The sequence below is a fragment of the Ylistrum balloti genome, unplaced genomic scaffold (assembly GCF_031769215.1).
Source record: "Ylistrum balloti isolate Yb309-2 unplaced genomic scaffold, AGI_CSIRO_Ybal_v1 Utg369934, whole genome shotgun sequence".
Classification (NCBI taxonomy): Eukaryota; Metazoa; Mollusca; class Bivalvia; order Pectinida; family Pectinidae; genus Ylistrum; species Ylistrum balloti.
This window is the reverse complement of record NW_026782045.1, coordinates 1147354-1174775: the sequence shown is the minus strand read 5'-3', so window position 1 is coordinate 1174775 and position 27422 is coordinate 1147354. Positions and strand designations below refer to the sequence as shown.

Below are 27422 nucleotides of genomic sequence, written 5' to 3'. Positions count from 1 at the left end.
AATAACAGATATATTACAGATATAACAGATATATTACAGATATAACAGATATATTACAGATATAACATATATATTACAGTTATAACAGATATATTACAGATATAACAGATATATTACAGATATAACAGATATATTACAGATATAACAGATATATAACAGTTATAACAGATATATTACAGTTATAACAGATATATTACAGATATAACAGATATATTACAGATATAACAGATATATTACAGATATATTACAGTTATAACAGATATATTACAGATATAACAGATATATTACATTTATTACAGATATATTACAGATATAACAGATATATTACAGTTATAACAGATATATTACGGATATAACAGATATATTACAGATATAACAGATATATTACAGTTATAACAGATATATTACAGATATAACATATATATTACAGATATATTACAGATATAACAGATATATTACAGATATAACAGATATATTACAGTTATAACAGATATATTACAGATATAACAGATATATTACAGTTATAACAGATATATTACAGATATACAGATATATTACAGTTATAACAGATATATTACAGTTATAACAGATATATTACAGATATAACATATATATTACACATATATTACAGATATAACAGATATATTACAGATATAACAGATATATTACAGACATAACAGATATATTATAGTTATAACAGATATGTTACAGATATAACATATATTACAGATATATTACAGATATAACAGATATATAACAGATATATTACAGATATAACAGATATATTACAGTTATAACAGATATATTACAGATATAACAGATATATTACAGTTATAACAGATATATTACAGTTATAACAGATATATTACAGATATATTACAGTTATAACAGATATATTACAGATATTACAGATATATCACAGATATATTACAGATATAACAGATATATTACAGTCATAACAGATATATTACAGATATAACAGATATATTACAGATATAACAGATATATTACAGTTATAACAGATATATTACAGATATAACAGATATATTACAGATATATTACAGATATATTACAGATATAACAGATATATTACAGTTATAACAGATATATTACAGTTATAACAGATATATTACAGATATAACTGATATATTACAGTTATAACAGATATATTACAGTTATAACAGATATATTACAGATATAACAGATATATTACAGTTATGACAGATATATTACAGATATAACAGATATATTACAGATATATTACAGATATAACGGATATATTACAGATATATTACAGATATATTACAGTTATAACAGATATATTACAGATATAACAGATATATTACAGTTATAACAGATATATTACAGTTATATTACAGATATATTACAGTTATATATATTACAGATATAACAGATATATTACAGTTATAACAGATATATTACAGATATATATATTACAGATATATTACAGATATAACAGATATATTACAGATATAACAGATATATTACAGATATATACAGATATATTACAGTTATAACAGATATATTACAGATATAACAGATATATTACAGATATATTACAGATATATATTACAGATATAACAGATATATTACAGATATAACAGATATATTACAGATATATTACAGATATATTACAGATATATTACAGATATATTACAGTTATAACAGATATATTACAGATATAACAGATATATTACAGATATATAACAGATATATTACAGATATATATATAACAGATATATTACAGTTATAACAGATATATTACAGTTATAACAGATATATTACAGATATAACAGATATATTACAGATATATATATATACAGTTATAACAGATATATTACAGATATAACAGATATATATTACAGATATATTACAGTTATATATATTACAGTTATAACAGATATATTACAGATATATATTACAGATATATATATTACAGATATATTATTACAGATATATAACAGATATATTACAGTTATAACAGATATATTACAGATATATATATTAGAGATATAACAGATATATTACAGATATATAACAGATATATAACAGATATATATATTACAGTTATAACAGATATATTACAGTTATAACAGATATATTACAGATATAACAGATATATTACAGATATAACAGATATATTACAGATATAACAGATATATTACAGATATAACAGATATATTACAGTTATAACAGATATATTACAGATATAACAGATATATTACAGATAACAGATATATTACAGTTATAACAGATATATTACAGTTATAACAGATATATTACAGATATATTAAGATATAACAGATATATTACAGATATAACAGATATATTACAGATATATTACAGATATATTACAGATATATATATTACAGATATATATATTACAGATATAACAGATATATTACAGATATAACAGATATATTATATTACAGATATAACAGATATATTACAGATATAACAGATATATTACAGTTATAACAGATATATTACAGATATAACAGATATATTAAGATATAACAGATATATTACAAATTATAACAGATATATTACAGATATATATATTACAGTTATAACAGATATATTACAGATATAACAGATATATTAGAGATATAACAGATATATTACAGATATAACAGATATATTACAGATATAACAGATATATTACAGTTATAACAGATATATTACAGATATATATATTACAGATATAACAGATATATTACAGATATAACAGATATAATATTACAGATATAACAGATATATTACAGATATAACAGATATATTACAGTTATAAGATATATTACAGATATATTACAGATATATATTACAGTATATATATTACAGATATATTACAGATATATTACAGTTATATATATTACAGATATAACAGATATATTACAGATATATTACAGATATATTATTACAGATATAACAGATATATTACAGTTATAACAGATATATTACAGATATAACAGATATATTACAGTTATAACAGATATATTACAGATATATATTATATTACAGATATATATATTACAGTTATAACAGATATATTACAGATATAACAGATATATTACAGATATATAACAGATATATTACAGATATAACAGATATATTACAGATATATAACAGATATATATATTACAGATATATAACAGATATATTACAGATATAACAGATATATTACAGATATAACAGATATATTACAGTTATAACAGATATATTACAGATATATTACAGATATATTACAGATATATATTACAGATATAACAGATATATTACAGATATATATACAGATATATTACAGATATAACAGATATATTACAGATATAACAGATATATTACAGTATATAACAGATATATTACAGATATATTACAGTTATAACAGATATATTACAGATAACAGATATATTACAGATATAACAGATATATTTATAACAGATATATTACAGATATATTACAGATATATATACAGTTATATTACAGATATATATTACAGTTATAACAGATATATTACAGTTATATACAGATATATTACAGATATATACAGATATATTACAGTTATAACAGATATATTACAGATATAACAGATATATTAGAGATATAACAGATATATTACAAATATATATATAACAGATATAATATTACAGATATATTATTACAGTTATAACAGATATATTACAGTTATAACAGATATATTACAGATATAACAGATATATTACAGATATATTACAGATATATTACAGTTATAATATTACAGATATATATTACAGATATAACAGATATATTACAGATATAACAGATATATTACAGTTATAACAGATATATTACAGATATATTACAGATATATTACAGTTATAACAGATATATTACAGATATAACAGATATATTACAGATATAACAGATATATTACAGATATAACATATATTACATATATATTACAGATATAACAGATATATTACAGATATAACAGATATATTACAGATATATTACAGATATATATACAGATATAACAGATATATTACAGATATAACAGATATATTACAGATATAACAGATATATTACAGATATAACAGATATATTACAGATATAACAGATATATTATTACAGATATATATAACAGATATATTACAGATATAACAGATATATTACAGTATAACAGATATATTACAGATATAACAGATATATTACAGTTATAACAGATATATTACAGATATAACAGATATATTACAGATATATATATTACAGATATATATTACAGATATAACAGATATATTACAGTTATAACAGATATATTACAGTTATAACAGATATATTACAGTTATAACAGATATATTACAGTTATATATATATATATATTAGAGATATAACAGATATATTACAGTTATAACATATATATTACAGATATAACAGATATATTACAGTTATAACAGATATATTACAGTTATAACAGATATATTACAGTTATAACAGATATATTACAGTTATAACAGATATATTACAGATATAACAGATATATTACAGTTATAACAGATATATTACAGTTATAACAGATATATTACCGATATATTACAGATATAACAGATATATGACAGATATTACAGATATATTACAGTTATAACAGATATATTACAGTTATAACATGTATATTACAACAGCAATATAACAGCTATGTAATAGGATCTAGACATCATTTAAGAGTCACTCAGTTATCATTTTAACACGTTTTGTTTCCGGTAATCCATCATAGGACACGAATGTAACACTTTTATAAAGATGGCACATAATTGGTAGATTTACAAAAAAAAAGTTTACCAAAAGTACCATTTTACTGAAAATAGATCGAAATTCTAAACAGAGTGACAATAAATGATAAATAACATTTATTGGTCGGAGCGAATGAAAGTGAGTAAAATGTCAAATCAATAAGTAAAAAAAATAAAAATAAAAATGATATAAAAAACTAAAAATAGTATCCTTGTTAAAGATAAACGGGTCTGGAAGTATATTACGTAATTACAACACAATTAATGTAACACATTACTTACCTGTTGGGCCCATTAGTATCAAAAATGTGAATAAAACATCCTTTATACTAATTATCGGACACATTGTAATAAACCCCGTCTTCAAAACAGCCATCAAGTTTCTCATTAGAAACAATCCAGTGTTGGTACCAGTGATATGTAACATTGAGATAAGGACATTTTGTAATTTTCACTCATGCGCAAGTGAGTACCCCTCAAAGCTGTATCTTCACTTTAAGGAATTCATCATTGGAATCAATCAGATATGATTGGCTACATGTCCGTTTAAATCACGGGGGAGAAACGTGTATGCGCATAAACGGTGTAACACCGCGAAATTTAGCTACTAGACTAATCAGGGAAATGTATTCGCTTTCCCTATGGTTTATCAGCTTAACCTCCGTTCAATGTAATTTACATTACAGCAAGAATTATGAATATCATTAGTACGATCATTAATTGCTGCAAACTGTCTATAATATTGAGAACAAATTGGAGCTATCGACGCTACCAGGAACAGTTTGGTCCGGGATTAAACTCGTGTCCATTGGTCGAAATATCAATTTGCAGGAGTTTCCGTGTAAACGCCTATTTTGTTCACATTTTATCACAGACTCCGTGCAAATATGTATTTTGTTCACATTTTACCACAGACTCCGTGCAAATATGTATTTTGTTTACATTTTACCACAGACTCCGTGCAAATATGTATTTTGTTCACATTTTACCACAGACAGGAAATAAGGAAACACCAACATGAAGAGAAAACCGATGACAAAAACTAAAGAGTCAAGGAAAGAAGACTATGACAAACTAAAATGACTTCAAAACAAGAAACAAGAAGATGTCAAAGCAAGCCGTTATAAAGTGTGTTTGGGATACGGTAGTCTGGTAATCACCATGTCGACATGCTGTTTCGGTCAAATACCAAAACTTTATTAAGAATTTTGCTATAACGATACTATAACAAAATATAACAAAATGAGATTGTAATGTCATTATAGTAATAACAAACTGGATTTATTTGACAACAATTGCGATACAAGTTTTTCCAACCCATACGAATCTCTCTGGTGGCCCGGATGGAAGCGCTTGAAGGGTCTTACGGTGGGAGGAAACCGGAGTATCCAGTGGTCGGGCAGGTGATTGCATACCTTTACACATCCATTCCGGGAATCGAACCCCGAACCGCTAGGTGAAAGGCTAGTGCGCCACCGACCGTCATTCTCTCTTAGTAGATCGAAATAATTTATCATACTTCAGGTGTCACGGTTTACAGTGCGTGAGTTGTCCTCATATACCCCTAAAAGGCAGGTTCAAATTGTTATGAAGTCGTGTCAGCCTACGGAAAACAGTTACAAACTTAGTTTTAGATATAAAAGCAAAATTCGACCTCAATCTTTTACGTAAAAACAGATCTATATAAACTAGGATTGTGATACGTTTTAGTTTAATTGGAGAAACTTAATATTATAATGTGTTTTTAAATATGAATAGTTTCAAGCATTAAGCTTGGTTTCCTAATATTTATTTTATATAGACCTTTACCTCAGATGACTTACCTCTGACAGTCCGCGGACATTTAACCTTGTCAGGCAACAAAAGTTCATTTCAATGTTTGTTTTCTTTATATTTCAGCGCCCTATTGTTGGCATTCTCTCCCCATCCCATATGTATTACTTCGAAGTGGTATTCTAAACAGGCTCTCACAAGTTATCTGATCCAGCCAATCTAGGTGCTGTCACATCTGCTGATTACTAATTTAAATGAATAAAGCAGTCCCTATTAGGATCATAGCAGGCTACATGTACATATAGTGTGAATACTCGCTCTCATTGTAATATAAACTACTCGTCTCTCTCATAACCATAGCGAAATATGCATTAATATGTTTAATCTTCAGAACTGCCAATCTAAAATCACAATGTCTGCTGAATCATCTTTTGTGTGATTTATATATGACTTATGATTCAAATAATGGGTAACATTGATTTTTCTGTTGTTTTTGGGGACAGATTCTACTCAAATTGTTACAGTTGTCAAATCGCCTCGCAAGTGTTACTAGTGTCACAGGCACTCGAGGCCAGGATATTATTTTTTAAACGTTGATTTTTGTTTTAATTGTTATTTAAACAGTTGTGGACCTCGGATTTGTCAAACATCGCCTCGCAAGTGTTACTAGTGTATTTTTTTTTATATATGTATTTTAAATTATTTGCAAAGGATACCACGAGAACTCAGGAGAATAAAAAATACCTACGCAAGTCGAACTCATGCTAAGATACATTCTTCTTCTTACTTCGAAGCTGTATTTTCCTATTTTTTTTCCCAACGCTATTTCCCTTTAAAGACACGGCAGTTGAGTTTTCGAATTATTGCTTTGACAGAAATCCGACATTTAAGGGCACTGTAGAATAAAATATTAATAACGGGAACTTTTCAGTAGGGTAATGAATATTCTACTTTATCGACGACACCTGCCTCGTAAAGACAGAACTTATGTAACGTTATGTTAAATTCCCTATAGCTGATATGAAAACGAGGTTTAGTTTCACTTCGTATGCATATTACATGGTATTTCATTGTAACCTTAATATTCTGTATTAACGGAAAAGTGAAGGTGAACTATTACATAGAAACGAAATGATTATTTCCATACTGCGATACTGTTTGTTTGAATTGTTTGAAGCTTTGAATTGGGAAAAAACAAAACCGATAACCCCCCCCCCCCCCAAAAAAAAAACAAAACAAAACAAAACAAAAAAAAAAAAAAAAAACACGAAAAATAAAACAAAATCTTGCTTGGGATAATTCGTCATATTTCAAAACTCTAAGAAATGTACATATATATCTATAGCAAAATATAAATCATCAACGAGCTGAAGTGAATCAGATATGTAAAATTCTCTCCATGTGATAGTCCCAAGGAAACGCTTGGAAAAACATTTAGGTGTGTTTATATCATATTGATATTGTTGGCACATGCCTCTTACTAAAATATCGGAAACGATCCTGGAGGTGATAGTTTATTGACTTTCAAATTTACATAAATATACACCTTGGCCGCCCTTTCGACCTTTTCCGCGCTATATAATGACATATATTGTTCAGCTGTACACAGACTTAGTCACGCTACTACAATGTACGGCGGCGTAGTGATAATAATTATATTTAAGGTGCATACACAGTGTCGTTCAGGACAAAAATGGAAAATCAACATCACATTATTTTGTCATTTTCCATTCACAAAGGATCGATCAAAATGTAATAGAGTCGTTTAAACAGAATAAACAAAAGTGCTGCCAAAATTAGTTTATGTGTGTTAGTGTTAATTAAAACATGTCATAGCGATTGCTAGATGAAATGAAATCAATTTTTTTACATTTTTTTATAAACCGCTGTACACATTACAATTTTGACGACGAAACAAATATTGTATATGTATATACATGATGTTTCTACATAGGGTATATTTATAGAATAGAAGTCACATTCATTTGAAATTCCGGATCCCAAAATGTAAATAAACAATTTCCTATTGGGAATGCTAACCAAATTATCCGGTCCTAACTAGTCAACACGACATCTGGAGCCGTTTAATAATCCATTTGTGTCGTGTGTACAAAACTGAATGCATTCCGCCGATAGACGACCAGAATACAGCATAACCATTGTATGAATTTCATTACCAGTGACCATCATCTTTTCATCAATCCTTGATAATAACCATATATTTTTTCCGAACACTTGTTTCGTCCGATATTGTATTTAGCTAACCCGCCCTCTATATTGTCATGCTTAAGAGTGCCCCTATTATCACTGACGAGTCTAGACGATTTAGCAGTATGACTGTTACCTATCAGCATGTGCTTTATATCTTGATAAATTGTCACTGAAATGTCAGTAACTCTCGTCTTTATAATAATACAAAGTCACACACGTTAACAAAATCCAAAGTCGAAAACAAAATATGAAAAAACGAAAAATGTCCACGGAGACCAATAAAAGACCAGGTGTTACAGAAGGATAAGGTTTTCCTATCATCTTACCAATCAATTGTCTTATATTTTACACTGGATTCCATATATAATGTTATATGTGCTCATAAGATTGGTGCAGTCAGTTTAATTAAACATGATTTGTGTTAAAATCTTAACTTCTAATAAAAAATCGTGAGCTGTAACTATCACTACAGACCCCTCCGCTATTTCTTATTTGTGTGGAAAAAAAAACGCAGATCATTAAGTATTCTGAAAGAAAACTTGCTAGACTTAGTGGATATTGATGACGTAATCAACTTAGAACTACCTGATGACACAATGTATGGAAAAATGATATTCTTGATCAACTATGACAAATTATAAACAAAAGAAAATCCATCCGTTCCGGAAGGGCAAGCGTCTTCTGCTTCATAGACGACACCCGCCATGTAAAACTAGGTCAATCCCAATAAGTAATGTCAGATTTTCTTTTTATCATATTGAATAAAACAAACAAGACAATCAAGTATCTTTTTTCTTTTATTTCAAATACAATCATTACTTGATCACAAAGGTATTTCCCACTTCACATGGTTTCTCCATTTTTCTTGGTTAATTTAATGATCCTAATATTTTCATACTCATTAAATATATTTATGAAACCGAATAAATTTTCCTGGAAAAATACGAAGATATGACTTGAATGATTCAAAGCACTTTGGTCCTTACAATAAAATTGATATTTACTACAATCATGTGGTCATTTTCATTTTCAATAAATAGACTTTTTATCAACTGCGAGACTGATATGTTTGTGTTCACCTTGGATACGTTTAGATAATCGATTGTAATTCAATTTAGGAAGGATTTTTTAAAAAAAAAACTGTTGAATATTCAAAATAGTATAAAAAATGGAGAAAGCAAGTTTAGTTGGGTATATACTACAAACTTGAACTGAACACAATATTGAGTATTAATAAATCTTCTATACTGTTATATCACAAGAAAAGTACATCAATACAGCAATAACTATTTAAAAAAAAACAATAAAATAAATAAAGATATAAAAAAACAATAACCACCAGTACAACCCAACATTGGACTAATCAATGTAGTGAACACAAAGGGAGATTAAAGTGTTGTCATACTGTAAAGATATATAACAATATATAAAAGTATACATCATATAGGACTCATCGAAAAAAAAACGCACTGAAAACAAAGATTAAATTGAGTGAATAGGCAAAACATTTTGATTTACCGCAGAACATCTAACACATATCACAATGCACAATTGGAAATAATATATGTTAACAGACATGATATTTGTACACAGATAACTTATTATGACAAGGAGACAGACAGTCAGACTCTACCTATATATTATGATAGTGCAGTTAAGAATGGAAGACTTGTCCCGTTATTTATATGATTTCCCTCTACCTACAACTCTATCTAGTATTAAAATGTGTACATGTCAGAGTACAGGTTTCAATAGATGCAGTGAAAATAAAAAAACATTTTATAATTTTATTGATTGACGTTTCCAAACTAAATAATATCTATCTAAAGTACAAAAGTACCATATTTATCCGGCAAGAAATCCACATTTTTAATAAGCCTTTCTATCCATTATCTTATTCTCCATAATAAGTCCATCCCCTAAATCTGAACCAGTATGTTGGCATCAAGAGCTTTTTGCGGTGTATGGAAATATATTGCACAAAATAACCATTAGATAATAAAAAAGTCATTAAAATTCGCGAATGACGAGCAATTAGACGCATGGACTCTTCAAGACTATGGTATCGATAACAAAGTTATCATAGATGCCAGCCAGAGTTATTTTCAAACAAATGATCACAATGACATTGAATTTTGAGATTGACTTTCTGTGCATATTAACATGAAAATAACCCACCCCCCCCCCAGAATATGAATGATTTGATGCCTGATATAGTTGAAATATTTATTATCTTATCACTATATGAATTTTTATGACTATACTTCAATAATTTTTCTACATATAGGATTCAATGTATTGAAATTTATTCTAGCAGAAGTTTATCAATGTCAATATCTTTATGCATTCATTTTCTGGAAAAATGACTTTCCCATGTGCTAGCTGTATTGAACACCACACAACCAACCTTTAGACAAATGTTTGCTGCCTAAAGGTGATACTTAAAGTTTTAAGAAGTTTCCTTATTCTTGTGTCATAAAGATGATTCATCTGTCTTAACAGAAAAAATGTGAATTCTATAACAGAGGCAAAGACTATCCTTATATCTAGAAAAACAGAGACAAAGACCATCCTTATATCTAGAAAAACTGAGGCAAAGACCATCCTTATATCTAGAAAAACAGAGGCAAAGACCATCCTTATATCTAGAAAACCAGAGGCAAAGACCATCCTTATATCTAGAAAACCAGAGGCAAAGACCATCCTTATATCTAGAAAAACAGAGGCAAAGACCATCCTTATATCTAGAAAACCAGAGGCAAAGACCATCCTTATATCTAGAAAAACAGAGACAAAGACCATCCTTATATCTAGAAAAACAGAGACAAAGACCATCCTTATATCTAGAAAAACAGAGACAAAGACCATCCTTATATCTAGAAAAACAGAGACAAAGACCATCCTTATATCTAGAAAAACAGAGACAAAGACCATCCTTATATCTAGAAAAAACATATCTATAAATAACAACAAATAAAATGTACACAAAGTTTTCTTTTTCGTGATTTGAAGGAAAATGTAGTTATTTTTCACATTGAAAAAAGTATTTCGATAAGAATGTTTCCACGATTACTTTAGTCCATTACCTGATTAAAAGGTTTTTAAATGTTTTATTATTATTTGCACACATTTACTTAAGCATAGTTTTGGCTTCTTTAAAACCTCATTAGAATTATAGAATGGAAATATCATTATGTTATATCATTATATCTTCTTTATTTTATTAAAGCAGTTTGTCAAAACATGTTGCAGATTATGAATGAGTAAATATGTAAAAGACAAAAGTGTAAGAAAATACATCATAAAAATAAAGTTAAAAAACTCCAGATTAACCCAACAAAAATTTCTACAAAATAATTCAAAATCTGACTGATATTGAACTATAAAATCAAAGCTTTGAACACAATAACTATCAAGGTAATATGTAAGTGTATTACCTTCATTAGAATATCCACCATCACTTAGAATATAAATTATGTAAGCACCTAGGTATATTTTAATAAGCTGATAACAGAAGCTAGATACAGTGCTTATCCACAGTGGCTGGTAGGATATATATCAAAGTGTGATGCTATCCTGTTATGTGATAGAGTATTACGATATTGCTATGTATGTATCTGTACTATCCATCACCTGTGAAACATAACTCCACATCATCGGCTATTTACCACTGTGATCGTACCTTTCGTTTCTCCCGAAGTGATGAGAATTTTTTTTTCAAATTTTTTATTGTTTCAGTCACTGTTATGAAAAAATGAGAAATGACATTTTATTTCGTACGATGCTAGGTATATTTAACGTGATTACATACACCTTGTGTACATCACATATACAATAAAAAAAACATACATGTATGTACAAACACTACCAAGACGAAATATAAACAGATTCGGTTTTCAACCTTATTACTCAAAATAAGCATGTAAAACAACATACACAAGCAAAGCATGATAAAAACAGTTTTCTGATTTGCTTACCAAACCAAAATAACTGCGATCAAGTAAACATTCTTGTTACTTATATTGTATACAAGATACATAAATATGACAGCGATGGAGGTCTGGGTGTAGTATACGGCTTAAAAAACAAAATCTGATCATTAATGTCTGAAAAAACTTTAAATGGGACAATAATATGTAAACCAAATTATATTGTTTCACTGCTGAACAACTCATATTAATACAGAGGAGAGTATATCGCTGACTGGAATATCACATTCAACAGATATGCCTGGTATAACTTCAAGTATAAATCTCTTAAGTGAAGAAAAGAGCATTTCAGGATCGACTAGAATCTCACAATCATTTGACAGGAAAATCATTCTAATCACATTTGCATCTCAAAATCAATTATCTACCAGGTATAAATTCATTGACCAGCATCTCACATTTAACTTAAAAATGACTACGCTTTCAAAACATAACAGTGTCTAACATTTGCCTCTAATTTGACATGAATCTCCTAACTTGACTAGAATTTCATGTCTGACTACTGTAGTTCATTTCTAAGTGTTTCATATTTAACAAGAATAATTATGAAATTAGCAAGTGTCCTGTTTTCTATGGCTAATATGTAAATTTTTAACTCATAAATAACTTACTAGTCTTTTACAATTTACTTAAATATCATATTTAATTGAAATTATCCTCATTAGATACCATTTATAGATTGATTCTCCCTAGCCTGGATAAAAATTAATCACAGCAAAATGAATTTAAATCATTTTCTATAAAACACAAACATTTATTTCCGCCATAAAAACTAATGCAATTGTATTGCAAAAACAATAAATAAGATTTAAGGTATAACAACATCACAAAACATGTGTATACATGTCAAACACCAATTACATATCATTAAAAAAGTGGGCATATGGGACTTAGATGTACTATTGTTTTGAATCACAGTTTTACACATATTGTGCTGCTATTCAAAATCATATTCAAATAACATAAATATACAACCCCTTGTGTATCCTTGATGACGTTCTGGTGACTTGTAGCTCTAATAGTCTAGGTTTATATTACTGGAAATTTGTCACCAATATATATATATATATATGTTGACAGAATATTACATGTTCGGAGACTATAAAATTCTGAACACGATTGCACTAAAAAAGAAAGCAAATATCTCCTGTGATTTTTTACTTTGAAATAAAAATCGGATTGGGTATTTTTTACAAGCTCAATGAATATTTCACTAAAAGATTTTTTCAGACATTTTAACGGCTGATAAAAAATAACACATTTTTAAGTGTTTAACTGTTTTCTTTCTGCCTTAATCTGATTAATCTATTTAAGGTACCATTTACTCTACCCATTTTATAAATCTTGACACGGCATGAAAAATCATTATTATCTTTCAAAAAATACAAAAGGAGACTAGAAACAAATATATCAAACACACTACATACTACCTCACAGGAATAACAACTGAATTATGTGTTGGTATTTCTGGATAATAAACAAATCAATGACTTGATAAAATCATATATCTATGCAAGATGTACTATTTGTTTCTACAATATAAATATTGATTTGTCTGCAAATAAAACATGTCATTATATACTACATTATAAAGATCTGACGATGGCTGGTAATCTGTGTCACCTTCAGATAACCTTTAAACAAACCAATCAAGACGTGACTGGCAAAGCCTCGTCAAAGCCTGTTTCTCTTCAGCTCTTTTCGTTGTTGGTTGTTAACATATAAATAACGAATAAGTGTCCTTAATCAGAACCATACCAAGATGGCTGCCCCCATTGCAAGCCGTCTTGCAGAAAAAAAGGGTGTTTTTACTGGATTATAAATACATTCTCATTTTCTGTTATTATAACTTTTATAAGAAATGAAGCAAAACTTTCAAAAGTTCATACTGTTGCCTGTTCCATCACGTCACCTTTATCCTCCAGTTTGCATATGCTGCCAAAAAGGCATATATGAGATACAATTTTTGAATGGCTGAAAAAGTCTTGCTGGATTGTAAGCATTGAGGTCATATGAATGCGAGCCCTCACCCGCCATCACCAGATCTTCATAACATAGTGTACAGGTAAATTGTAATCTGTGTATTAATCAGATTGCAAATAAAACCTGTATAACAAACCAATATATACTCCGGCAACATTGTAGTTCAGATCTAATACTGTCAAATAATTTATGTTTCTGGGACTCGACTTTTGTAGGCTTTTAGGGACTTGATTTTTGTAGGACTAAATTTTCATTTTTTTTTTTTTTAAAAAACAAAATAATAAGTTATTGGCACTTGAATATGAGGATAAGTAGATTCACACAATCCACTAATACTCTAGATATTCTACAAATCAATTTTCACTGGATTATCATAATGTAAACCCAAGAAGTCAAGAAAAAGTGAAATTGATTATTTTACACTCCTCCACATCTGAATCTTTAATATATATATCATGGTGTGCGCTCTGACAACCTGATGCATCATGGGAAATGTTCTGGTGGTTTTAAAGCATGAAATCTTTCCATACAAGAGATAAGATATTATTGTGTTTATCAGTAGCCATTAGAATGTGTCTCAAAGAGTCAACTTAAAAGTAAAATGTGAAAGATCATAGAATTAATCAATAGACCTCCTAAAGTTCCTGGGAATCATATGTTAAAACGAGATCCTAAACATATCACAATACGAAGAACAAATAAAAGTATAGCTTGAGTAATCAAAAAGATTCTGAGCTCCACCTCCTGGTCCATAGAAAATTTCTAAACCTAAACAATGAAGCACTGAAAATCACTTCAGACGTGTTTTCTACCATGTCACAAAGCTGTGATCTTTAAAGTATGTTCTTCGTAGAATTACATTTCACTGATGAAGAAGTCTACCAGTTTTAACTATTCCTCACAAAATGTTCAATTTCATAGCACAAATGTTTACAACTTCGGGTCCTATATATATCTACCATCTACTGTTGGCTGTGATTTTGTCTAATCTACGTTTTCAAAGACAGATTTTCTGTAGACTTTCTTTTATAAAAATGTATTCTGAAAGGCAATTATTTTCTCTGTGCAATTAGAAATGCAGACTAAACTTCTTTGTGGATGTCGATGAACACTGCTGTGTGGATGAAACTTTTAACATACTTCGTAAAGCACAGTCTTATTGTTTGAAGATGGCATGACAGCACAACATGATAGGAGTACTGTTTGAAGATGGCATGACAGCACGACATGATAGGAGTACTGTTTGAAGATGGCATGACAGCACGACATGATAGGAGTACTGTTTGCAGATGGCATGACAGCACAACATGATAGGAGTACTGTTTGCAGATGGCATGACAGCACAACATGGTAGGAGTACTGTTTGAAGATGGTATGACATCACAACATGAAAGGAACTGTTTGCAAATGGCATGACAGCTCGACATGATAGGAGTACTGTTTGCAGATGGCATGACAGCACAACATGATAGGAGTACTGTTTGCAGATGGCATGGCAGCACGACATGATAGGAGTACTGTATGCAGATGGCATGACATCACAATATGATAGGAGTACTGTTTGAAGATGGCATGACATCACAACATGATAGGAGTACTGTTTGTAGATGGCATGACAGCTTGACATGATAGGAGTACTGTTTGCAGATGGCATGGCAGCACGACATGATAGGAGTACTGTATGCAGATGGCATGACATCACAATATGATAGGAGTAATGTTTGTAGATGGCACAGCACAACATGATAGGAGTACTGTTTGCAGATGGCATGACAGCACGACATGATAGGAGTACTGTTTGTAGATGGCATGACAGCACAACATGATAGTACTGTTTGTAGATGGCATGACAGCACAACATGGGAGGAGTACTGTTTGTAGATGGCATGACAGCACAACATGATAGGAGTACTGTTTGTAGATGGCATGACAGCATGACATGATAGTACTGTTTGTAGATGGCATGACAGCACAACATGAGAGGAGTACTGTTTGTAGATGGCATGACAGCATGACATGATAGTACTGTTTGTAGATGGCATGACAGCACAACATGAGAGGAGTACTGTTTGTAGATGGCATGACAGCACAACATGATAGTACTGTTTGTAGATGGCATGACAGCACAACATGATAGGAGTACTGTTTGCAGATGGCATGACAGCACAACATGATAGACTACTGTTTGCATGTACACATTAAGAACATATGATGATCAAGTAAATTGTTTACCAGTACATGGAAATAGGTTAAAACCTGTTTCTTGTATGTAACATACCGACTGCAAGCTTCCTCCAGCAGGCAGCAAATTGAAACAACAGGAAAAAGTGTGTTCTGTCATCATGCAAGCTCTAAAGCAATATAATGAATATGGATGAAACAGTAAATACATGTATTTGTATGTAAATCTAATAACCTGTGCAGCATTTGTCTTTCTTTTGAAGAAGGGAAATAATCATCATCTTATCCCAGGGAAGCACTTTGATACAGGATGTTTCATACGATATCTATGGCTTAAAAGTCGGTTGATTATGGCTTATATAGACACCGTTTAAAAATGATTTTTTTTTTCAGTTCAGTATAATTTCTTAAAAAAAAACCCAAAATCACAAATAAGCTAAAATCAGCACCCTACTGTACATCTAATTACAAAGAACAAAAAACACTATGTAGCAGTAAGAGTATTATGGGGGGAAAAAGTATTTTTTCTCATTATACCGTTAATGTCTACATTTTCGGAATGTACAGGCTATTTATCAGCTATAATTAGCCTTTTATCAAGGCCTGCCCATAGCAAGAAGCATAGTGACAACAGCCAGGGGAAAAAACTACTGAGGAATTTTTTGTGTTACTCTCTTATTTGTTTAATTTGTTTATTATTTCAACTCAATATTTTGTAATTCTTTGTCTTGCATCTTCTGATGCATCATCTAACTTTAATTTCTGAATTTTCTTTTTATTTAAGTACACTGTATTAGACATATTGTCTGTTTAAGTTTTGTTAAAATGTTACAGTACCCCTGATAAAGTATGAATTCAGAAGGGAAAATCGTCAAAGATTTTTTTTTCATTTTTCTCTCAAATTTGTAAAACAATGCCAAAAAGTACCCACCTTATGAAATTACCTACTATATCTTATACTTAATAACGGCTATTTGTTTAGAGTTTGTTGTATGAGGGTTATCACTGACTATTCTATAAGGAAGAACTCTTCATCCAGGTGTGTACCTGTTTCATCTCCTGATCCATGGTCAGCATGGCTGGAGAAGTGGTCAATGGGGAATGATTCAGACCGTACAGCACGAGACCTGAAAGAAAAAAAAAAAGAAAAAAATTTAAGCAAAGCTCCAGCCGATTCAAAAACTTTGATTTCTTACGACTTACCATTATTTTGCACAACATTCTTAACTGGATATTAAAAAAAAAGTTAATTTACCAGACATGTATATATTATAAAAAGTTTGTGCTGGGTTTTATATAAACGAGGTCCTTTTCAGATTAAAAGGGTCCCTTCGGTATCGCCTGAAAAAAAATCTTGAAAATAAGTGAGGTCCTTTTCAATTTCTAATCTTCTAAAGGCTACAGAGTCAACTTTCATGCAAACTCTGTTGAATTTATGAGTTTTACATAATTAACTAAAATTAACAAATTCAAAAAAGAAAATTGAGTCAAAAAGTCAGTTCATAAAATTAACACTGAAAAAACTGCCTTTACATGAGTGAATAAAATAGAGTTTCCATCATATCATTTCGTTTTCTTTGGTGAACATTGTAGACACACCACCATTGTCTACCCCGTCAATCAATTAGAATGTTTATACTTGTAATATAATGCATCAACTAACTTAGAACAATGGCCGGGCCAGTAGATCTGTTTATCACCAAAGCTAAAGCTCTCGTCTCCAATCAGCTCTTTAGCCCAGACCAAGTTGTTGTATGGCGGTAGTGTGCCACCAAGCTCCGCTGGCAAAACCTCCTTGTGGATATGAACGTGAAGTGTGCCCAAGTTTATACCGTGCATATGGATCTGTAATTAGGTATAAGTACAATCCTTTTGTATTTCCCCAATGAAATGTGTATCTAGTAATTAAGTACATTGTATGTTGTACATAAATAGCTAATTTAATTAAATCTTATAATGTAACAGCCATTTAGATATCGTAGGTTGGTGGGAAATTTTAAAACGTAATGATGATGATTATACTACACTTATCTAACAATACATTCTTGTTTGGTAATAAACAAATCAATATTTGGAAGAGTTAGCAATGATTTCTTTGTGACTGTCCTGTAATAAGCCCACCCCCTGAGTGAGAGGTTATGTGATAGGCATCAGGGCCTACTGGAGGACAAACATAAAATCCAACACAAAGTAAGAAAGATGTAATTGTGATCTTTTACAATGAAGAATCTATCAAGTATGATGCTGTAGCCATGATTTGCCTTTAAAGATGAAAATGAAAAATAAAGTCAACAAAGGATCGAAAAGATGTGTATACTGAATATGATATTGTTGTATCCATCATTTATATCCTTTTAATGGTGACAAGAATTAGCATGTTGTGAATCTGAATTACACAAATGTTTGGATGATCAATATATTGTCCTTGTTGATTGAATCTGTATATACATTACCTTATCTTTACTTTTCTCCTTTAGGAAGGGTTTAAGCATCTTAAAGACAGCTTCAATGTACCATGGCTGATTGACAAAGTGTATTGCTCCAAACCGTGCCGGAAAACAGTCCTACAAATGTATCAGTTAAGAGATAATTCAGCTGAAAATTTGAGAGATTTCAAAGATTTCAAACAAATAATTGAAAATATCACTTTAAAGAAACGTTCCATCTTGAATTAATATCTATGTAAAATAAATGTCTTTCAAGCCTTTGTCTAAAAAAACCCATCCAATTAAGTCACCTGAATTTAAATCATAGGTACATATAGTCAGTACATAAGTACTTAGGTATAAATCATAGTTACATAGTCAGTACATAAGTACTTAGGTATAAATCTGGCCTTGATTTGTTTTCATATTATGGTAAGTAGGTAAACCAGGCAGGGTAAGTAAACCAGGCCCCTACTGGCCTTCACAAGCTAGAAATAAAAATAGTAAAAGTGACCTTGATCCATCAACCCTGACCTTGAACTTGATTAAGATCACATGCTATTTTATAATTGCGTGATGTTTGATGATAATACCTAAAGGCATGAATCTACTAGAGCACTGACAATGATTTTCTAAAAATAGTATTAGTGACCTTGACCTTGACCCATCAACCCTGAACTTGAACTTGTCCCAGACATTTTGATGTCTAATATGTAAATGAAGTTTGCTGAGAATCCCTGAAGGAATGAAGCTGCCAGAGTGCTGAAATATTCATTTGATGCCGGAACAGACAGACAGAGAGGAATACTATAGTCTGTCCCCATGCCCTGTTTCATTGGTACATGACTTGTAAAAGAGACCGTTTTTAGATCTATTTACATATAAAAGTAACACAATTACCTGTAGCCCCTCGATCATCAACTTGAGAACTTTTGGACTAAGCCATGTTGACTGTTTAAACGTAAACTGACTCCAGTCGACAATAACCACAAACCCATTGATTTGAGCTTCATCATCATCAATCAACTTTTCTAGAGTCAGTAGTATTGCTCGATATATAGATGCCAAACCATACCGATTATTGTCCCAATTTGCGGAATACAGAACAATAATTTTACGTCCATAGTGATCAAGGTTTGGCAAGACTCCTGGCAGACCATCGTACAAGGCATCCTTAATTCCAGGCTCTGATGCTTGAAATTTCTTAAAAAGATTGGTGTTGTCCTGGCGAAATTCAAAATAACGGGCATACAGCTTAAATGCCTCAAATGTGTCGTACTTCCGTGCTCGAAGAAATCTTGTCACAAATGCTTCGTCTGTTCTCAGGAAAGCTGAAAGTAGGAAAATAAAATAAATCATTCTATGTTGCAGGATGTGAATCATGTTTTGAAAATTAAATTAAGAAATTGGAGAATTCATCTTGTCTTGCGTGGCTCCTAGGACCTTACTTATCCCCCTACCAGCAACCCGGACATTTTACCATGATGATTTACATCAGAGATAAAGGTTATATCTATAGATGGTACAGGATTTCTGGGGTCACTTAGTGCTTGATTACAAGTGTAGGTAGGTGTTAGGCATGGAATCTGATGTACACAGTGAATTTCAGGTAGTGCATGAATTGCCTTGGTTAGCTGTCGTACTTTACAAAGTGTGTCATTTGAGCTTTTGCTTCACAAAAGCTCCACAATAACCATTTCTTTCTTGAAGCTTTAGGAAAAGTCATGCAGGAAAAGTCACTCACGAACAATCACACAAGAACAGTCACTCGGGAAAAGTCACTCCGGAAAAGTCACTCTGGAAAAGTCACTCAGGAAAACTCAGGAAAAGTCACGCAGGAATAGTAACTCAGGAAAAGTAATGCAGGAAAAGTCACTCACGAACAATCACACAAGAACAGTCACTCGGGAAAAGTCACTCAGGAAAAGTCACTCTGGAAAGTCACTCAGGAAAACTCAGGAAAAGTCACGCAGGAATAGTAACTCAGGAAAAGTAATGCAGGAAAAGTCACTCATGAACAATCACACAAGAACAGTCACTCGGGAAAAATCAGGCAGGAAAAGTCACCCAGGAAACGTCACTCAGGAAAAGTCACTCGGGAAAAGTCACTCGGGAAAAGTCACTCAGGAAAAGTCACTCAGGAAAAGTCACGCGGGAAAAGTCACCCAGGAAACGTCACCCAGGAAAAGTCAACTCAGGAAAAGTCAGCCAGGAAAAGTCAGGCGGGAAAAGTAATGCAGGAAATGTCACTCAGGAAAAGTCACACAGGAAAAGTCACTCAGGAAAAGTCATGCAGGAATAGTAACTCAGGAAAAGTAATGCAGGAAAAGTCACTCACGAACAATCACACAAGAACAGTCACTCGGGAAAAGTCAGGCGGGAAAAGTCACCCAGGAAACGTCACTCAGGAAAAGTCACACAGGAAAAGTCATGCAGGAACAGTTACTCAGGGAAAGTCACTCAGGAAAAGTCACACAGGAAAAGTCACTCAGGAAAAGGCACTCAGGAAAAGTCACACAGGAAAAGTCATGCAGGAAAAGGCACTCCGGAAAAGGCACTCAGGAAAAGACACTCAGGAAAAGTCACTAAGGAAAAGTCACTCAGGAAAAGTCACACAGGAAAAGGCACTCAGGAAATGTCATGCAGGAAAAGTCACTCAGGAAAAGTTATGCAGGAAAAGGCACTCAGGAAAAGTCACACAGGAAAAGTCATGCAGGAAAAGGCACTCAGGAAAAGTCACTCAGGAAAAGTCACTCAGGAAAAGTCACCCAGGAAAAGTCACTCAGGAAAAGATATGCAGGAAAAGTCACTCAGGAAATGTCACTCAGGAAACGTCACTCAGGAAAAGTCATGCATGAAAAGTCACCCAGGAAAAGTCACTCAGGAAAAGTCATGCATGAAAAGTCACTCAGGAAAAGTCATGCATGAAAAGTCACTCAGGAAAAGTCATGCATGAAAAGTCACTCAGGAAAAGTCACTCAGGAAAAGTCACTCAGGAAAAGTCACCCAGGAAAAGTCACTCAGGAAAAGTCATGCATGAAAAGTCACCCAGGAAAAGTCACTCAGGAAAAGTCATGCATGAAACGTCACTCAGGAAAAGTCACTCACTTAGGAAAAGTCACTCAGGAAAAGTTACTCAGGAACAGTTACTCAGGAAAAGTTTCAGTCAAGAGGACTTATGTTTGCTGGAAATGATGAATTAGAACTTAATAATAAGAGATCCAAGAGAGATTTTGGCACCTGACATTATTAAAATCTTTGTTCTTTAAAAGTTCATCTTTTTCTCTTCTTTCCACTGTTTTTGCTGTAATTAAATGTGATTTGAAAATGCCTCTAAGAAATAGCAATAATAATCATTCACTGACAATCTAAGATGTCAGTCATTTTGTTTTTCTGATCAGTCCTAAAATCAAAAGGGCACAACAAGGTACCAATGGGAATCTACACCTGAATTTTAAGAGAGATCCATCCTGTACTTTTCAAGAAATGTTATGACAAGCATTCATTATGACAATCCACTGTGGCAGCCTATAGATATCTCAACCATTTACTTTTTCTGCCATGTTCTAAAACAGAAATGGCACATCTAGGAACCAATGGAAACCTACATATTAAATCTGAGAAAGCTCCGTCCAGTAGATTTAAAGAAAAAGCAATAACAAATGTTTTGGTCAAAATTCAAAATGTCAGCTTGTCAGCCATTTTGCTTCTTTGATCAGTCCTAAAAATCAAACAGAAACATTTTGAAGTTTAGACTTTAGATTAATATCCTGATCCCCTTAAGATATGTACCTGGGATATTTTTATAGTAATCCTAACACATGATACAATCCATCGCCTGATAGTCATCAAGCTTCAAAATTATTCAACAAATAGACTATTTGTTAAAGCTTGCTATAGGATAAAAAATATTGAGAATGTGCTAACTGATGTCGATGTACACTTACTTATATCTGGCCTTGTGACAATTTGATCAGTAACTGCTGTGATGAACTCGGCAAATTTCTCAGGATCCTCATTGAGTTCAGTGCGGGCCTTTCTGACGAGTTCCTCAGAGAGTCCCCATCCGTACTCTGCCATATGTGCTGTCATGAGAACGTCATCTAAACCTGTCACATGGTCATCATCCTGACCTTCAGAATCTAACAACGAAAGTAAAAATCATTTATAAGGTGAATGAAATTCCTCCATCAACTCTGGAAATATTATGGCATTTTAAAATTCATTAGTTTTATTATTTTGGTGAAACGTAGTTGGTAATTGAAAATTAAGGCAAACATGATGGAGGGCTCTGAACAAGGACCTTCAGCCATGCAGACTCTAAACTATAAACAGAACCTCTATTACAACAAATAAATTACACTAATATATAGTAGTAAACTTACATGCAAGTCACAAGTCCAGTTCTCATAGATTTTGACAGGACTTGTTGAATTTTTGGAAATACTTAAATTTTATGTTGTGGGACCCATAATTGTGTTTAGCTGTTAAAGTCCCATTGTGTTTAAAAAAGATGAAAATAAACTGTAAATTGATCACTGCAGTATGTATATCCTATCTGGATTAAATATGTTCATCCAGTTACGATAAATTACTTTTTAAGTATCATTTCTACAAACGATACTTGTAATTTTCTTGTTAAAGTATATCAATGTATATAAATGCAATTGTACTTGTAAAGAAGAAGGTCTTCCTTGGCTTTAATTCCTATCAGAATGTTTGGCAATCATGTTTTTTTCCTTGTTCGTTTACACTGGCACCTAACAAATTCCACTAGTTTTGGTATTTAGAGTCTTGGGTTGACACTTAGGAAATCTCAAAGTTTATCATCTCGGAGCTCTACAATCTTTACTGAATACAAATGAAACACTGCATATCACATATGCAAATCCTGTTGATCAAGATGAAGCCTTAAATCTTGTTACATAGAAAGGAGTTACTAATGCAGCTGATACAACCATTGTAATCTTCGGTTTGCTTGTTTGAGGGTGGTCGGCAGTTGTACTTGTCAGTGTAAGCTGGCTTTAAAGACAAGATATTTTATTTTTGAGGAAATTAAGTTCTCTTGCCACTACAGTTTGGGTGTTTTTAGCCAACAGTAACTGCACTGTCCTGTAGTATTCATATCTAATTAGCTTCCGCGTCTTTTACAAAATGTCAGGGTATTAGTCACTATTGTTGACCTGGATTGAAGTGAAGATTTAGTCTTTAATTACTTTGGCAGGTGAAAATGAATGTGCTATGCATTACTACTGCAGCATTTAATTGAATGATCCCAACATCTTAAAGATCAACTTTTTTCGTGTCGGTCTGAGGGTTGCTGAACATTTTATAGACCAAATTATTCTGTCATTTATAATTTTTTTTTTAATTTTCAAAAATGTTAAACATCAGAATTATTTGGAATGATTGAGAGTATCCCTTTATATGTACACAAATCTAGCAGAAAGCGAGACAATTACTGGATAAATAACTTTAAATTAAACAAGATTTGAGAATTCAAAACACACAAATATACTCATAGGCAAAAAATTTAAGTTGTCGCAAATAAAATGAAAAAAAAGATACTGTAATTTCACACAATATCGATGCAAATGAAACTGTAAAATACATATATTACATCATTTTTCAAATCGAATGATTCATAAACATCAATGATCCGGGTTTTCCCGATTACAGATCCAAGAGATCGGCAACGACGTTACAATCAGACAGATACACCCAAACCTTGTCCAGCATCAGTACCTGAAGTATTTCAATACACAATAAATATGATAAATACATTAACAAAGATGTAAGCATTGATAGCAAAATGATAAAACTAAACAAAAATAGCAAAATGAAAAAACCTGAACAAATACTGCATCGATTCTATCTCTACCCTTCATCATCTTTGCTTGATCCGAGTGATGGAGACCATGATAGCCCACGTAATGATTTAGGTAATTCTTTTTCTCTTCGATCGAAGCATATTAATCTAATTAATATGTTGATACCAATTCATAGTATTAGGTCACATTATATATAATATAGCGAAATGTATTTATTTTACATAATTATAGTTGGAAACAAAATAGTATTAAACGCTATCAGAGAGTTAATAGGTAACTTCCGGTAAATCGAGGTGCATTCGATCCTGTCCACTTTAATGGACAGATGTGTCTTGTCAAAATTCGTACCCGATATTTTGGGGAAATAATTTCGAATCTTATCTTTGTTTTATTCTAATCGTTATATGTACTTTGTCTATACAAACGATTTTATTTAAATGATAGTTTGAACCATAACAAAGAAAATAGCAACAAGTGAATATAATCATTTATATAATCCCAACTCAAATTCAGTAAAACTGGCGCAAATACTGACAAAAGCATATTTACACGAAGACTCAAGAAAAAGTGCAAGAAGAATATGGCCACGTGTTTCGGAATAGTAAGCGTCTTCTGCTTCATCGGCGAGACCTAGCATGTAAATCTTGGTCAATCAAAATAAGTAATGTCACGTTCACAGATGAGACCAATGTAAACTAACAAGCATCAACCACGTTCAACTCGATTCCACACAGAAAATAGATTGTTTACTAAAGAAATCGTCATGGCGACCGTAAAACATCCCTCGTCATTTTCATCAACCTGCATTTCTCGAAATCATACGTGTGAGTTTATATGTCTGTTGCAGACATCTGAAATTAAATATAAAAAACCCTCTTAGTTAACATGAAAAGAAAATCTGTTTCATTTAACATAACAAAAACATTAACTGTTTAATATGAATAGCAATTATTTACACCCATAATTCTCGTCTCTTTTAATTGATATTTGCAAGATCAATGTATATATAAAAAATGCTGACAAAACCTGATCGAACCTCGTTTTCTTACACCACCTGAACATATTGCTGAAATTGCATTGGTATACCATTGTTGCCACTCTTATTGTCATAACAACGCTTAATGTAATAATCATTACATTAAGCGTTGTTATGACAATAAGAGTGGCAACATATAATCAAAAACAATACTAACAGAATGACGACCATACATCGCGCCACAACGGTCCAATCTCAGGCAACCCGTATCTCCGTCAGAGTGGTCAATATTGGTACATATGTACCATGAAAGATACAGAGATGGGTATGGGATGATGCTGAGTGGTGAAGATGCTGGTCGATGGATAGATAAAATACACTGAAAAAACTTATCATAAAAAAACACATATTAGAATGTTATAAAACCTGTCTGTTGTGTAGGCTGTCACATAAGGGAACGAAGGACAAACACGACGACTTAAGAATTACCTTTCACAATACACAGATGTTATGTAATTGTAAACGATGAATGTCTCGATCAGAATGATTGTTCTGAGGAAGTTTCTGCACGACAGAGACGTACGGAATTGATACATAGCCTACTAGCTATTACCGATCGATATGCTCCTTATTTGGGCCTTATTGTCGAGACGTGTCCTAGACGGACAAAACAGCTGTATAACATCGGGAATAGTGTAATTAATTGTCTGTCCACACTGACCCATTTGTATACTATAACGTGTGATCCAGATAGATCAAATCAATGCTACAAGTTTCTTACTCGTCTCTCATATAAGGAATCATCATGTTTAGTATACTGCCAAGACTGACCCTGGGAAAATATGTTATCGAATTCTGCAAGACAGACAGAGGTCATAATCACTCCTTTCCCTTCTGAACGTGTATCTTTGTGTATAGATATATTGATTTTTTTCTCTGTAGTAAATCAAAGCTGCATTCTCGTGAAATATTGAGTTTGTATCATTGAAAGTAACAGAGAAATAATGGGAATCTGAAGCAACAGGAGTCAAGCCAAACTTTGGTCTAGTTATTTTACCTTATTGGGCAAGTTTCATGCGCTCGTATGTAGCTATCAGTACTTTGCACGTTTTCATACTTTAGCTGGTGCGTCAGCCTCCAGGATTGGTGTCATCTTTTACCATACCCTACCGACTAACCATGACTGCCTTCACGTTGTCCGTTCTAAAACTGATGATGATGACATCTGGTGAGTATTATCTCCATCTTACATTCCTGAGATGTTTTTG

General features: G+C 31.6%; 1 protein-coding gene across 1 annotated transcript; it reads right to left on the bottom strand.

Moving 5' to 3' along the window:
* Window positions 1-17731: 17731 nt before the first annotated feature.
* LOC132547095 (clavesin-2-like) lies at window positions 17732-25212 on the bottom strand. The gene is made up of 6 exons (XM_060210851.1): window positions 25197-25212; window positions 23295-23489; window positions 20248-20678; window positions 19375-19485; window positions 18585-18766; window positions 17732-18048 (listed from the first exon to the last, which is right to left on the bottom strand). The coding sequence occupies exons 2-6, from the start codon at window positions 23437-23439 to the stop codon at window positions 17931-17933; spliced, it is 987 nt and encodes a 328-aa protein (XP_060066834.1). The 5' UTR covers window positions 23440-23489; window positions 25197-25212; the 3' UTR covers window positions 17732-17930.
* Window positions 25213-27422: the final 2210 nt, after the last annotated feature.